Genomic DNA, 15185 nt, shown 5'->3' on the forward strand with positions numbered 1-15185 from the left:
TAGCAATGAATGAAAATTTAATCAAAGCGATGAGCTTTGACGACTACATTACTAACAGTACTTGATGTATCTCATTTTCCTTTTATATCGTTTTATTTGTTTCATACTCTATTATGCTCGTCTCCAACAATGTTCTTTGTGCAATATTGTTATCTCATCCTTGTTGACTGCATCATGCCTTTTTCTCTATCCCATAGGCCCTAAAATTATGGTTTCTCTTCTTGTGAGTGGTATAATTGTCATTACAAGTTGGAGCTATTGTCAATGTTATAAACATCGTCGTCATTGTCATCATCATCAACCTTATTAGTTTTATTGTCATTGCTGTACTTGACTAGATTTACTTTGACAAAAACAGGGGTCTCGATTATGCAGTTGCAAATGATGAGGTCCCGCCCATAGCTCAAGATTTGCCTGTTCTGTTCAAGCAGGTATTTTTGTCTTCCTATTGGATGTCAAGTTCTTAATTTTTGTTGTCTTTTACCTTTTTTGGTCCTTTGGAGACCTGTTATGCCTATGGACTACATAGCCAAATGTGACTACATGCCTTGGGCCTCGAGAGTGAATGCTCCTAGGCATTGCAAACTGACAAACATCCCCTAGGGTCATGTTTTTGTGTCTATTGAGGATTATTAACACGTTGTTTCTCTTTGTTTGTTTATCTATGAATTTATATTTGAAAACATGGTGGTGTTCTTATTTTTTAATGTGATGGTGTGTAGGCATGCAAGCGTAGAAATGATCCCCTATTAGAGGCGGCTATCATGGTGCTTATGGTCTCTGTGAAGGTATGAGTTAAATGCAGCCATTGATCGCTAATTTGAATTTTCAGTAATGATATCAATCTCCTTAGTCCCTCACAATGTTTTGCATGTTGGAAACAGTTTCAATGTTTGGAGTGGATTGTTTTTTTTATGAGGCGCCTTTTACATTATTGCAAAAATGGACATGCTTAGTTATTTTCTTAGTTGTAAGGAGTAATGTGGGATATTTTGCTCTATGATGTGCAGGATGGGAATTTTAAGAATGTTTGGATAAAGTAATTGTGACTTTTCTTGGATAGAATGAAACATTCATATTATTAATAGGCTTTCCTTGTGCTTGTGTTTCACTCATTCAGAACTTCTTTCTAGTTAGGTGTTCCTCTTGTATATAGGAACCTATGTCCCCGAGTTGCGCTTTTTAATGATATTTCGGTTACTTATCAACAAAAAATTGTTGTTTAATATAGATCCTTTAGGATTCAAGCTTAATATATTTTGTTTTTGTTTCTCCCTTTTTACCTTAAGAGATGTCTTTAGGAATGTTAGGTAAATAGTATCGATTCAAAATTTTGTGGGTGTTCTCTTACAATTTTTTCCTAATGAGTTTTTTACTACATTACTTATCAAAATTTTTTTTGCTCCTAATGATTTTTTTTTTTTTTTTTTTTGTGTGTCAGAATGCTTGTAAGATTGGTTGGTTTTTAGAAAAGGAGACTGAAGAACTTTTCACACTAGCTAATGAGGTTTGCTATCAAATGTTGTTCTTATAATGTATATTCAGTTTATGGCTTTTTGTTGTAATATCTCTAGCTAATAGTTTTCTTTCTGATCTACAGATAAGGAAAAGCTTCTCTAGTCCGGGAGATATTAACACAGAACCCAGTGATTCTCTTTCTTCTATTAGTCTAATTATGGAGAGGTAGGAACATGCTTTGCACTGCACAAATACTTATTGTATATATAATGCGACTACAAAGCTTTATGGCAACAATTATTAGTACACTCCAATTTAAGCTTTCATTTTAAAATTATGGTATGATACTTGAAGCTGAAGCCCCAAAATGGAACCATACTGAGTTAGAAATTTGAGTTTTACTTGGAGTAGGTAGACTTTTTCCACTTAAGCAATGACAAAGAAGATATACATTCTGACTTCTTTAGTTACCCTTTTATGTCTAAGCAATTACTGCCATATATAAATACCGACAGCTTTGGCTCATAAGAGTAGGGATCCTTTTTTTTTTTTTTTAAACGATGATCGTGCTGGTGCTGGTATAGGGTCTGACTAAGGTGGTGTGGGTGAAAGTAAAACCCAAGTCAAACCATGACTTTGGTCAGTAAGGATGTTACTGTGACTTTGTTTTACTCAAGTTACACACAGTTTTCAATATAATAGGGATATTACTGTCTGGTTTATATTGATTTTAACTCTTTATGTCAACCAAATGGATGTTGCGGGGAATTCCAACTGAAAAGTTGTAAGGTAGGCCAAGATTTGAAAGTTGATTTCTTAACTGGACCACTGGTTTAGAATGTGTTGACATGGTAGGATGTTGAGTCATTGTAATTTCTTAATTGGATGGTTAATGATCTGTGTGTGTGTGTCTGTTTGTGCGAGTGTGTGTGCAGGTTCTACCCACGAATGAAGATGGGCCATATACTTGCTTCTCTTGAAGTCAAGGTGGCTTCTTTTCCCTAAGCTTGATTTTCTTTTATTATTTTGAAGCACATTCTAATCTATTTTTGTTTTCAATGTAGCCTGGATATGGGGCATACCTGACTGATATCCATATTTCAAAGAATACGCCACACTCTCCTAAAGAAAAAATTGTAAGCATCTGCTGAATTAATCTGAATTAGGGGACAATACAATTTTTTTTTTTTCAAAATTTTTTATTCATCCCCATTGGATGCACCCTATAAGTCTAGTTGTATATGGAGCAGCATTGTAGAAACAATGAAAAGGCGGTTGACTGGTTGGAAGAGGCTCTATTTTTCAAAGGGAGGTAGGCTGACCCTAATCAAAAAGTACATTTTCCAATTTGCCCACATATTTGTTGTTGTTTCTTATTCCAATTTGTGTGGCCAATAGGATTGAGAAACTTCAGCGAGACTTTTTATGGGGAGGTATCAATAAGGAGTTTAAGTTCCATTTAGTTAATTGGTCAAAGATTTGTTCTCCGAAGCAAACCGGTCGATTGGGGGTAAGAAACTTAATTTAGCTTAATGAAGCATTGTTGGGTAAGTGGTTATGGCTTTGTGGAACTGGTGGTGGAAACAAAATATGATAGTATGAATGAAGGTTGGTGCACTAAGGAGGTAGAGGGACCCTTTGAAGTTGGAGTGTGGAAACATATTAGGAGGGGGTGAAGATATTTTTTGAGGTTCGCCAGGTATGAAGTGGGAGATGGAACTAAGCTTAGGTAATGGTATGATTTATGGTGTGGATCAACCACTAAAAAAGTCTTTTACCGAGTTGTTAGTATAGCTTGTTGTAAGGAGGTGTAGGTTGCGGATAATATGCAGGTTTTGAATGGGAATCTCCAATGGAACTTATCTTTTATTAGATCCGTACAAGATTGGGAAGTGATGCGTGATTGCATTTTATGATATTTTCTCAAATTGAGACAAGGTAGTGAGAATCGTATATGGTGGAATCCTTCAAAGAGGAGGAAGAATTATCTAGATTGGGGGGGTTAATCTTTTCCTTGGAAGAGTATTTGGAGAGTACAAGTTCCATTGAGAGTGAGTTTCTTTGTGTGGATGGTGGCTCTTGGAAAGATTCTGACATTGGATAACTTGAGGAAGAGAAAATTAATAGTGGTGGACTGGTGTTGCATGTGTAAAAGGAGTGGAGAATCTATAGATCATCATCTTCTCCATTGTGAAGTGGCTAGAGAATTTTGGAGTATTTTTTGCCTTTTCAGAGTTGAATGGGTTATTATGCCTAGAAGGGGAGTTGTTGGATTGTGTGCGAGGTCAGCTGGGAAGTCATTCAAATTTAGCTGTTTGGAGGATGTCCCCTTTATGCTTAATGTGGCATATTTGGAGAGAGCGAAATGCAAGATGTTTTGAAGATCGTGAGATGGTGGTGGAAGAGCTCAAGAACATATTGGTCAAAATGCTTTATATATGGACAAGGGCGTATAGTTTTTCTCACTTTTTTTTTTAGCAAATAGCTTGCTTAACTTATTTCAGTATTGAGGCTCCTCTCCTTTCTCCTCTAGTGGTGGCGCGTGTAGGCGCGTCCCGCTACAGATCGTTTTCTAGTTTCGTGAGATGCGATCATTTAGGCTGAAATGGAGCGTTGTTTTACGGTGGAAGCTAACTTTTTCTCTTTCTCGGTGAAACCAGGTAAGTCAGAGATTCGATTGGAAGAGAGGCGAAAAGGTTTTGGTGGATCTATTTTGCTAGGGATTCGGTGCTCGGATTGGTTGGTGAACACAATGGAGGAGGCGCTGTTGTCTCAGGGGAAGGAGAATTTTGCTAAATCTTTTTGGGAGGAGGTGGCGGTTTTGATGGTCCGTAAGGGTAGCAACATGGCTGGTCGGTTTTTAGAGGTGGCAGTTTTTGTTGAGGGGGGCCGGAAAGGGATTATTTGGTTGCCTGAGGGCTGTGGAGGATGGGGTTGGCATCGTTTCGTAGGCGAACTACGGCACTTGCTAGGGCTCATTGTTGCAAAGGACCGGCCGGTGGTCTCTGGAGTTATTGCAGGCAGTGGTGGTATTTCGTCTACTTGGACCTATGCAGCAGTGCTATTCGAGACTCCTGGTGGAGCGAATCCGATGTCAGTGAATTAGTTAGACCTGGTTCCGATGGTAGGTTATTCTAAGTTGGTGAAGGGTGGAGAGGAGACGAGATCACCAGTAAACTGTGTCGAGCTTAAGAATGGTGCGTCGCCTAAGAAGGAGAAGGCTGGGCTAGTTAGGAGACCTGCTCAGGCAAGCGGCGCTTCAGGGAGGAAGACGATGAGGGTATTGCGAAAGTTGAAGAGGGTTCTTGAAAATAATAGGGCTGATGTGGATTGGGTCCTGTCTACTGAGCTGGGCTTAAAGCCCAAATCTTATTGTGGTTGAAAGATGAGGGCTGGTTTTAAGTGGAAGAAGGTTAGGCCTTTTCATTTGGGTCCGGATCTAGAGTCTCCCGCAGGTGAGGTGTTGGAACTGGGTTCTGTTGCGGGTCTTGGGGATGCATCAACAAGCAAATCATACAATCTCGATGGTAGGGGGGTTTTCTGGTGGTTCTTCCTTAGGGGCAACTGAGCTAGGTATGAGATTTTGCCTCTCCCACCTTGGTATGACGGAGAGTGGAACACAGATTTATTCTTCTGTTCTAAGTCTCAGCTGGGGTATTCTCGGAGAGTGAAGGAGTATATAGGTAAGAAGCTGAATGAGAATAAGAAGTTGCTGGCCGAGGTTGTGGCGGACATTCCGGTGGTGGGGTTGGAGGGATATTCTGAGGGGTTGCTTGACGCGATGGAATGCACTCCCACTTTGGGATTGACCTTTGGGGGTGACGAGAAAAGACTTTTGAATATTTTTTTCAGTCATTGAAGAGGGATCAGTACCGTGAAGATGAGGTTTCTGTTTCAAATTTTAAGGGGAAGAGGGAGCTCAAAAATTTGGAATGCTCCATTAATTTTGAGGCTAATAGATGTGGCTCTAGTAGGGTCAAAGGTTGGGTGGTTTAGGCTTGCCTTGGGAGATTAGGGCTGTTATGTGTGTTGGGTTTCAAGGTTTTTTTAGGCTTCTTTTGGGGTCTAGGGTTCTTTTATGGCTTTGGTTTTTGTGGGTTATTGCGGGTTTTTCTATGTATACTTTTTGTGTACCTAGAGGCGCATTGCGCTTTTTTGATATATACAACAATACTTATCAAAAAAAAAGTTTTTCTCACTTTTCTAACTTTACTAAATTTGTGGATTTCTGTTCTTCTTTATATCATTAGGGAGGTTTTTCTCTTGTATATATTCTGTGTACTAGGGTTGCCCCCTTTGCATTATTAATGAATGACATTACTTCTCAATTTTTTTTTTCACCCCCATTGTTGACTGGAATTTGTTGAACACCCCCACCCCAACCCCCAAAATGGGGTCATTTCTCTCTTTGAAACAAATTGAGTTGAACCCCACACTGCATCTTCTATGTATGTTGGTATATAGTTGTGTATGTGTTTGTTATGTCTGTTATTGCCCTGATCTATTTCTATATGTATTCTAATATTTGTCAACAACATGCATGATAACTTGACTTCTGTGTACTATTCTAGCTTTTTACATTGGTAATGTCCATTCATTTAGATTCAATCTATGGATTTGTGCCATTATTTCTGATCATACATTTGCAGTGTTTTGTCTATATGTGCTTTTTTTTTTTTTTTTCTTTCTTTCTTTTCTTTTTCCCCATTTACTATGTTTTTTCTTATTATCATGAATTTGGAAAACTTTTTTATAAGTCATTTTTTAAATCTCAGTTTGTAATTGTTACATTATGTTTTGCTTGCAGTGGTTATTTGTAGCACAAACAGACAACATAGAGACATCTGCATGCATTATAAGTCCTCCCAAAGTGAAGTATGACTTATTTTTTCCTTTTTGTTTTTAATATACTAGAGTTATTATCTATTTATTCTGAAAACATTTCTTTTAAATTCTGTAGCTTTCTTCTGAATGGAAATCCCGTAGACAGAAGGACTAATGTTCTAATGGTTTGTGCAATTCCATTTACTTTGTGGATAACTTTATGCATATGACAGCATTTGGTGCTGATTGTAGCATAGGCTTGATCTGATAACTCATATCTCTGCTTGTGTTCTTTTCCCCCTTTATCAGGAAACTGGACCACAGTTTCCAACAAATGTGACTCCAATTCTTAAATATGGAACAAATCTTCTTCAAGCTGTAGGCCAGTTTAATGGTAAGCTTGAACACAAATCTTTTTTTGTCTAAAGTGTGATACTCATCCAGCTCTAACAGAAATTCTCATCATTTTTAAGGTCATTATGTTATTGTTGTTGCCTTCATGAGTGTGATTTCATCATCTGAAACTCCGGTGCTACATGATTATGTGCAGCCCGCTGTAGCTGCAGTTGATTCAGGTATGCCTAAAATGTAGAAGTAGAGACATTTTGCGTTATTAATTTTGTGTTTCTAGTAGTTTCACAAAATTTATTGATTTGCACCATGTAGAACTTCTTTCCTTGACACTATATTGATATTTATTGCATGATTATCTCCTTTCTCTGTTTTTTTGGATGTTAGATCCTGACATAGTTGAGGGACCATCGCGAATATCACTTCATTGCCCAATAAGGTATACCATATTTGTTGCTTAGAACTTGATGTTTTACTACTTTTTGGAGCTCTTCATTTTATTCCCTTTGTATAAGAATATGAACAAATAGGAAAATTATAAACATATGAACAAACGAAAAGGTACTAATCTTGTTCGCATGCTGTTAATATACTAATTACTGAGGAGATAGAACTTCGTAAACATAGTGATAAGAAACAAATTGTCAACTTTGACTCTTTCAATTAATGGGGACACCCAAGGTGTCAACCTTTGGGAACTTTGCGTCCCGTATCAACCTTGAAGGGAGGGGCGGGGCAGAAGGAGATAAATCTGCATAAGCGTCAGTGTCGATAAAAGGTTAGTGTTGTTACAAGCATTAGGGGCACTTAAGTGTGGGGCCTGATGGATCCTAGTTGCAAAGTGCTAAGCGCAAATGTGCTCCTGATCAGAATAAAGCACACATTTTCTAGGTATGTGTCAAATCATTTTTGTTATTCCAGCTTGCTAGATTGGAAGTACAGCTTATATGCTGAGGTGGACGAATAGCTATGGGCGGTACTGGCGTTGATGGAATATGGAAGAGGGTGGCGTGGCTTCATTGTTGTTCTAGAGGGACAAGAAGGTAGAGGGTGGATCGAATTTGTGGTTGTGTTGAGAAAGGTGGTAGCGTTTTTTGATTCAGCTGTAGACGATCGGAGTAGGGGCATGGTTTCTTGAAAGGAGTATGGTGGTTCAAAGACGAATGGATTGAGTTGGTTTTTGCCGCATCAAACATTGAAGGACTTAGTGGTGGTTCAAGGAAGGAGATTGTATGTTGACGCTTTGGTAGAGAAGGGGCAGTCTTAGTAATTAGACTATTCGAGGCAGGGGTAGAGTGGGTAATATGATGGAGCAAATATGGAAAAGGGAGGATGTATATGGAGGGATTGAGCTGAAGGCGTTACTTAGCATTCATGGAAATAAAGGAGGTGATGACAGCTTGAAGATCTTGTCGGTTGAATGGGGTCAAGTACTTGAATTACGACCTGTGAGGAATTGGTTGGTTGCACTTAAAAGGAAAGTGGATTGATTCTTGGAAAGACTTGGAAAGACATTGGGAAAGGATTCGGCAGAGTTGGCCTCGCATGTAGTTGGGACGAAGGGTATTGTGGGCTGAAGCCCATTAACAAAGACATTGGTGATTTTTGATAGGAGCAACAGAATCAAAAGGTCCATCTTTCTAAAAAAGGATGAGCTAGCCTGGATGGTGCGCATAGTGGATGATTTGGTGGCAATGGACAATTCTGAAGTATTCTGGGATCAATCCAGAGCTGGATACCCTAGAATTATTGCTCAGAAGTGCTCTAATAGGCATGGATGCTTCCTGACAGTGGAGGAATTCGATGGAAGAAGAAGGTGTGGCTCGATCATCATTCCGGAAGGACGTCGTGGGTTTGGGTGGGATCGCTTCATCAAGGAAATGCAAGCAGCTAATTCCTCTCTTCGTGAACACCGAGTGATCGGTGAGTATAGAGAGATTAGGGGAGAAAAGGAGCTAAAGAAGCAGAGAAGCTACGCGGAGACAGTGAGACTGTCGTCGAAGGCAACCCAGGAAGCTTGCAAAGTTTGTCAAGAACAGGGTCGGCGAGGTTATGACAAGAAGACCTTATGTCCGAAGAAGAAGACCCATGTTTCGGCGATGGCTTAGGGAGGTTCCGGGGGGGGGGGGGGTTCCGATGGAGTCTGTTACGGTGCCGACGAAATCTTTCTGGTCAGTGAAGTCTGTTCGAGGTTCGGTAGAGGGTGGCGTGAATGGTACGAAAATTGGAGGTTGCGTGGAGATCTTGCCAATAGTTTCGGTGAGGTCAGCAAAGCCGGCGGAGAAGTCTGTGCCGTTGTCAGTCTCTGATTGCATGAAGGGACGGGAGGGGATGGGGTACCATGTTGGGCAGACCTACTCTGAGGTAGATATTGAGCTCCTCAACGTGAAGGAGTTGTTGAGACGTCTGAAGAGGGAATGTGACGTGGGGATGTGTAAGATCAACAAGGTGTTTAATCAGATGAAGCTCAGTGGACTTGGGCCGGGAGATAAGGAAGATGCTAGTCAGTGGAAGGCTGTATTGAAAGAGAAGGAGAAAATTGGGCCGGGAGGAAAAACAATAAAGGCCAATAGCAGGCTGAAGGTGAAGAAGAAGGTGATGTTTAAGCCCAAAGGGGTCGTGGGCTCAGGCGTGGGCTGTAGTTTCAGCCCAGCTCAAGTTGGTCTTAATTCTCAAGTTAGGTTGGCCTTAACGGCGGCCTCTGAGAATGTCACGACTGGGTCGCGATCTCTCATGCCTTCACCGGCGTGTTTGTCGTTGGCCAACAAAGAGCTTACAGGGGGAGGAGGGACTAGGTCAGCGACAGAAAGGATTCCTAGGGTGTCTGTCGGCAATTCTGCGGAGGGTGCTATCGGTTTCTTGGCCGGAAAGAACTCAAGCCAAAAATTTCCCGTAAGCCCGGTGGAGGAGACTCAGCTCACTGGTAAAGGGAAAACTCTGTTGACAATAAGAGGAGGAAGGATGGGCTGCAGAGAAGGGACGAGACTTGGGTGGGCTCGCTAGAAGCCTCAGTTTCGGCGTCTGGGCAGTTGAAGGGGCTCCTTGGACCGACGCCGGAAAATTCTCAGAGGGTGCCGGAGACGCTTCTGTCGCCGGAGGATCATCAGAGGTCGCCAGAGAGGACTATGGAGACTAGCGAGGCTGGGGAGGGTATGTTTTTGGCCACATGTTAGTTTCTGAGGGGGAGTCCCTCTTGCCGGAAGGTTGAGTTAGCCGTGGGGGGTTGGGCTCAGCAGGCTCGTCGGGGGGAGGAAAGGAGATTGGGTCCGCTGGTTCAATTTGGACAGGAAAGTTTGGATCAAACAGCGGAATTGGAGTGCTTGGAGTCTGTTTCAGGTATGGATGGGGACAAAATTTCTGAGACAGTAGGGTTGGAGTAGTTAGGGTCAGACACGATTTCATCCAGCTGGGTAGTTGAAAACTGCCTCAAATTTTATCCAAAAATTGGTGTTTCTGATGAGGGGAAGGAGGAGGACTTGGAGGTTTTGTTCAAAGCTATTGAAGCTTCTAGAATGCAGTACGATTCTGATTTGGGAGGTGTTTCTGCCCATGTTCCTGCACTCAAAGGACTTGAAGAGATTGAGGAATGTGATAGGGTCGCTTTGGTGGATCATGAAGCTTAATATCGTAGTATGGAATGTGAGAGGGTTGAATGCCCTCAAAAAAAGGTTGCGCATTAGGGGTCCTTTGAAAGAATGGAAGGTAGATATAGTGTGCTTGATTGAGACTAAGATGGAGACTATCTCCCGAGAGGTGATACATAGTCTTTGGGGAGGTCAACATGTGGGGTGGAAGTATAAAGGTTCTAATGGTTCGTCGGGGGGGATGTTAATGATGTGGGATAGGAGGGTAGTGAGTGTAAGGAGGATTGTGTGGGGCATTTCACTTTGGTTTGCTCTTTTCAAAATGTGGAGGATAGTTGGGTTTGGGTGTTTGGGGGAGTGTATGGGCCGAATGAGGAAGTGGAGAGAAGGGCACTTTGGGAAGAGCTGGCCGGTTTAATGAGGGTGTGGGAGGTCCCTTGGTGTTTTGGCGGGGATTTTCCTAGTGAGCGCTCCAATGTTTCTTACTATTCTTTGGGCATGATGGATTTCTCGGACTTCATTTCAGAGAATAATTTGGTGTATATTCCGATGATGGGAAGTCAATTTACTTGGGCCAATAATCAAGAAAATGAGAGTTGGTTGAGGATTGACTGGTTCTTGCTATTCTCGGATTGGGAAGATCACTACCCAGCAGTATCACAAAGAAGACTTCAACGATTGCTATCCGATCACTTCCCTTTATTACTGGACTATGGGACTCCCTGTGGAGGTAAGAAGGGTTTTAAATTTGAAAATATGTGGCTTAAAGCAGAGGGCTTTGTTGATAAGGTTGCTTCTTGGTGGGGGTCATATTCGTTTGAGGGTTTACCTAGTTTTGTGCTTGCTAATAAACTGAAATCCCTTAAAGTGGATTTGAAAAAGTGGAATGAGGAGGTCTTTGGGGATGTTGGGAGGAAAAAGAAGGAGTTGTTGGGAGGTATCCAGGAGTTGGATGAGTTGGCAGAATCGAGAGGCTTAGATCTGGAGGAGAAGATCCGGAAGGCGGACAAGTTGAAAGATTTGGAGAATACCTTGTTGTGTGAAGAAATTCATTGGCGCCAAAAATCGAGAGCTTTGTGGCTGAAGGAGGGGGATCGGAATACTCGCTTCTTCCACAAGATGGCTAATTCTCATCGAAGGTACAATCATGTGGAAGTGCTCCGTATTAATGGCGTTTTATTCGGTGATCCAGTTGAGGTAAAAGATCATATAGTGCAGTATTACCAAAGCCAATATTCGGAACAAAGCACTTGGCGCCCTAGAATGGATAACCAGCCCTTTTTGTCCATCGATGAGGAGGATAATAGGTGGTTAAAAAGAGATTTTGAGGAAAATGAGGTTTGGGAGGTGGTAAAAGGTATGGATGGGGATAAGGCTCTGGGTCCAGATGGCTTTTTTTCAAGCTTGCTGGGGTGTTATTAAACAAGATGTTATGGCGGTTTTCTCAGAGTTCCATCGTAGACATCAACTGGTGAAGAGCTTGAATGCAACTTTTATTTCCTTGATTCCGAAAAAGGCGGATGCGGTGGAGATGAAGGACTTTCAGCCCATTAGCCTGGTGGGAGGGGTGTATAAAATTGTGTCTAAGGTTCTTGCCAATAGGTTGAAAACTGTTTTGGGTAAGGTCATTTCCTATTCTCAAAATGCTTTTATTGGGGGTCGGCAAATCCTAGATTCCGTTCTCATTGCAAATGAATGTGTGGATAGTCGCATGAAATCAGGGGTGCCAGGTGTTCTTTGTAAATTGGATTTGAAAAAGGCCTATGACCATGTAAATTGGGACTTTGTTTTGTATTTGCTGCATTGATGTGGTTTTGGCGAGAGGTGGAGGGCTTGGATAGAGTGGTGTATTAAGACGGTAAGATTCTCCATCCTCGTGAATGGTTCTCCAGAAGGGTTCTTTAACAGTTCGAGGGGAATCCGGCAAGGGGATCCTCTCTCTCCGTTATTGTTTGTGCTTGTTATGGAGGCTTTGAGTAAGATGGTGAATGCGACGGTTGACCAAGGCCTTTTGACTGATTTCTCGGTGGGAAATAGGGTCTTGTCAGAGTTGATGGTCTCCCATTCTTTATTCGCAGATGATACTTTGATTTTTTGTGAAGATTCTATCGAGCAAATCTGGTATGTTCATCTCATTCTCTTATGTTTTGAAGCTGTTTCGGGTTTGAGAGTGAATCTGGGAAAGTCAAAGATTGTGGCCATTGGTGAGGTGGAGAACATTGGGGTTTTAGCTAATATCCTTGGGTGTAGTGTTGCCGAGTTGCCTATGAAGTATTTGGGTCTCCCTCTTGGGGCGCCGTATAAGGATACAGTTATGTGGAATGAAGTAATAGAAAAGATGGAGCGTCAGATGGCAGGTTGGAAGAGAATGTATCTTTCTAAAGGAGGTCGTTTAACTCTCATTAAGAGCACTTTGGCTAATCTTCCGACTTACTTTTTGTCTCTGTTTCCGATTCCTATTAGCGTAGCTAAAAGGATTGAGAAAGTCCAAAGAGATTTCTTGTGAGGAGGTATGGGAGATGAGCCTAAGTTGCATCTTGTAAGTTGGAACCAAGTTTGCCCCCCTCTACGCTTTGGTGGTCTTGGCATTTGGAAGTTGCACCAGTTTAATCAAGCTCTTTTGGGGAAATGGCTTTGGAAATACGCAAATGAGAACGGGGCTCTTTGGTGTAAGCTAATCAAAGCTAAGTATGAAGACCAAGAAGGTGGGTGGTGCACGAAGGAGGTTTCGGGTTCTCATGGTGTGGGTCTATGGAAGCATATTCATAAAGGGTGGAATTTTTTTGCCAAAGGTATTCGGTTTGAGGTGGGGGAGGGTTCGAAAGTTCGATTCTGGCATGATATTTGGTGTGGGGACAATTCTTTGAAGCAAGCCTTCCCGTCTTTATTCAGTATCGCCAGACACAAAGAAGCTTGGGTGAAGGATAATTTTGTTGGGAGGAATGGGATTGTTGAATGGGATGTCATTTTTCTTCGATCGGTCCAAGATTGGGAGATGGATTTGGTTTCTCCTTTTTTTGATCGGTTGTATTCTTGCAAGGTTTCCCTAGGCAGTGTAGATCGTATTTGCTGGTCTTCGTCCAAGAAGGGCAAGTTCGAGGTTAAGTTGTTCTACAAGGCCTTGTCCATTTCTAATCAAGAGGAGTTTCCTTGGAAGAGCATCTGGCGTACTAAGGCACCTCAACGAGTGGCTTTTTTTGGGTGGACTGCGGCCCTAGGCAAAATTTTGACTCATGATACGCTGCGTAAGAGGAATATAGTGGTAGTGGAGTGGTATTGTATGTGCAAGAAGACCGGAGAGTCAGTCGATCATCTTCTTCTCCACTGTGAGCTCGCAAGTACTCTTTGGCACGATTTTTAAGCGGTTTGGGTTGCATTGGGTCATGCCTTGCAGGGTGAGGGCCTTGTTTGATAGCTGGTGGTCGGGAGGGCGATCTCGAAGTGCGGTTGTGTGGAAGATGATCCCTCTATGTCTTATGTGGTGTATTTGGAATGAAAGAAATGCTAGATGTTTTGAAAATTCCACTAGGACCATAGAGGAATTAACTCATTTTTCTTCTTTACTCTTTACTCTTGGACGGCCGCTTGGCTAGCTCCTTTAGTGATTAGTTTCTCTGATTTTCCTTTTCATTTCTCTCCCTCCTAGGCACTCTCTGTTTATACTTCCCATATATGTGGGTTGCGCCCCTTTGCGCTTTTTATATCATCATTACTTATCAAAAAAGAAAAAAAACAAAGGGGTAGAACAAGATATCCAACCCAATGGCTCTTTTTATCACCAAGACCCACAAACCGTTAAAGTAGTAAATGTGGAAGCCAATAAATTGAACGATAATGGGCTTAGACATAGTGGTGTTGCGGTCAATAACTGAAGGTATATACCCAAACTTGTTGGCAAGGAGAAAATTCAAGATGGTGCGTTGGGTTCTGGAGCGGGTACGAGTAAGAGTATGGAGACGGGTCACTCTTCCGAGGAGATAAAAGTTTCTCCATTGAGTTCGAATGGATCTCTTGCGAGCATGTTACTTCAGATTGATGGAGCTTCGAGGTGTAAGTCAGATATCGTTGAGGAAGCTCCAACAAGGGATTCATTCAAACTCTCAACCTAAGACAGCAAAATATGCTGGAAGTCTTGGGCTTTGTGCAAAAGGGCAAGTGGAGGTTTAGAGGCCGGAGCTGAAGGTTTTAGCTAGAGGGAGGCTGGGTCCTTGGAATTGGGTTTATCGGGAGTGTCTGCTGATGATGGGTCAGGGGCTGAGCTCACGGAATTAATGATGTAGGTTAATTGGTCTTTGAAAGCAGGAAGATTCCTGGAGGTGTCCGTCTATGCGGAGGGTGGTTGTAAATTAGTCTTGTGGCTCCCAGAGGGCCGTTATGGGCGGGGTTGGCGTCGATTTGCGGGCCAGCTGCGTCTTGTGTTGGCTCCCCTTGAAGGTAAGAATGGGTTTGTGGAGACCGGGCCCCTCTCTTTGCTGAGGATGTAGACTAAGCAGTCCAAGACCGCATGGGTTGATGCTGCTGCGGGAGTTTCTGAGGGTTGTTCTTTTGCGGAGGTGTTACAATCGAAGCCTTGCTTCGAGTTGAATGGGTGGTCTTCGATTTGTATGTATCTTCTCCAGGTGACGACGCATTCTGAGGAGGGGAATGGCGGGTTTGATCAGTGGCCAGCGGTGGATTGTTTTGATCTAGAGAAGCATTCTTCGATGGCGGCTGGCTTTTCGAAGAAGATGAGGGGCATTTTTGTCAAGCGATGGGTCAAACATTTCTTAGGGTTTTTTCATTCTGAGATGGGCCGGGTTCTTACTGGGTTGTTGGAAGGCTTTCTGACACGGTTTAAAGGAATTCCTTTAAGAAAACGGATTAGGGCTGGCTTAAAAAGCCTGGAAGGTTTAAAGGGTTTTGGGTCTGGGCCTTCTCTAAAGCCAAAGTCCGCTAGGCGCTTTAAGTTTGGGTAGATAGGCATTAAGG

General features: G+C 42.3%; 1 protein-coding gene across 1 annotated transcript in view; it reads left to right on the forward strand.

Moving 5' to 3' along the window:
• Positions 1-358: 358 nt before the first annotated feature.
• Positions 359-15185, forward strand: part of LOC132174857 (E4 SUMO-protein ligase PIAL1-like) — a gene marked incomplete at its 5' end in the record, with an annotated part of 38053 nt that continues 23226 nt past the window's right edge. Inside the window, 11 exon segments of the mRNA XM_059586576.1 lie at positions 359-431; positions 723-788; positions 1442-1507; positions 1601-1683; positions 2394-2445; positions 2523-2594; positions 6266-6333; positions 6419-6467; positions 6592-6676; positions 6756-6857; positions 7021-7072. Coding sequence (XP_059442559.1) covers positions 359-431; positions 723-788; positions 1442-1507; positions 1601-1683; positions 2394-2445; positions 2523-2594; positions 6266-6333; positions 6419-6467; positions 6592-6676; positions 6756-6857; positions 7021-7072 — 768 coding nt within the window.

Source organism: Corylus avellana, chromosome ca3, assembly GCF_901000735.1.
Source record: "Corylus avellana chromosome ca3, CavTom2PMs-1.0".
Taxonomy (NCBI): Eukaryota; Viridiplantae; Streptophyta; class Magnoliopsida; order Fagales; family Betulaceae; genus Corylus; species Corylus avellana.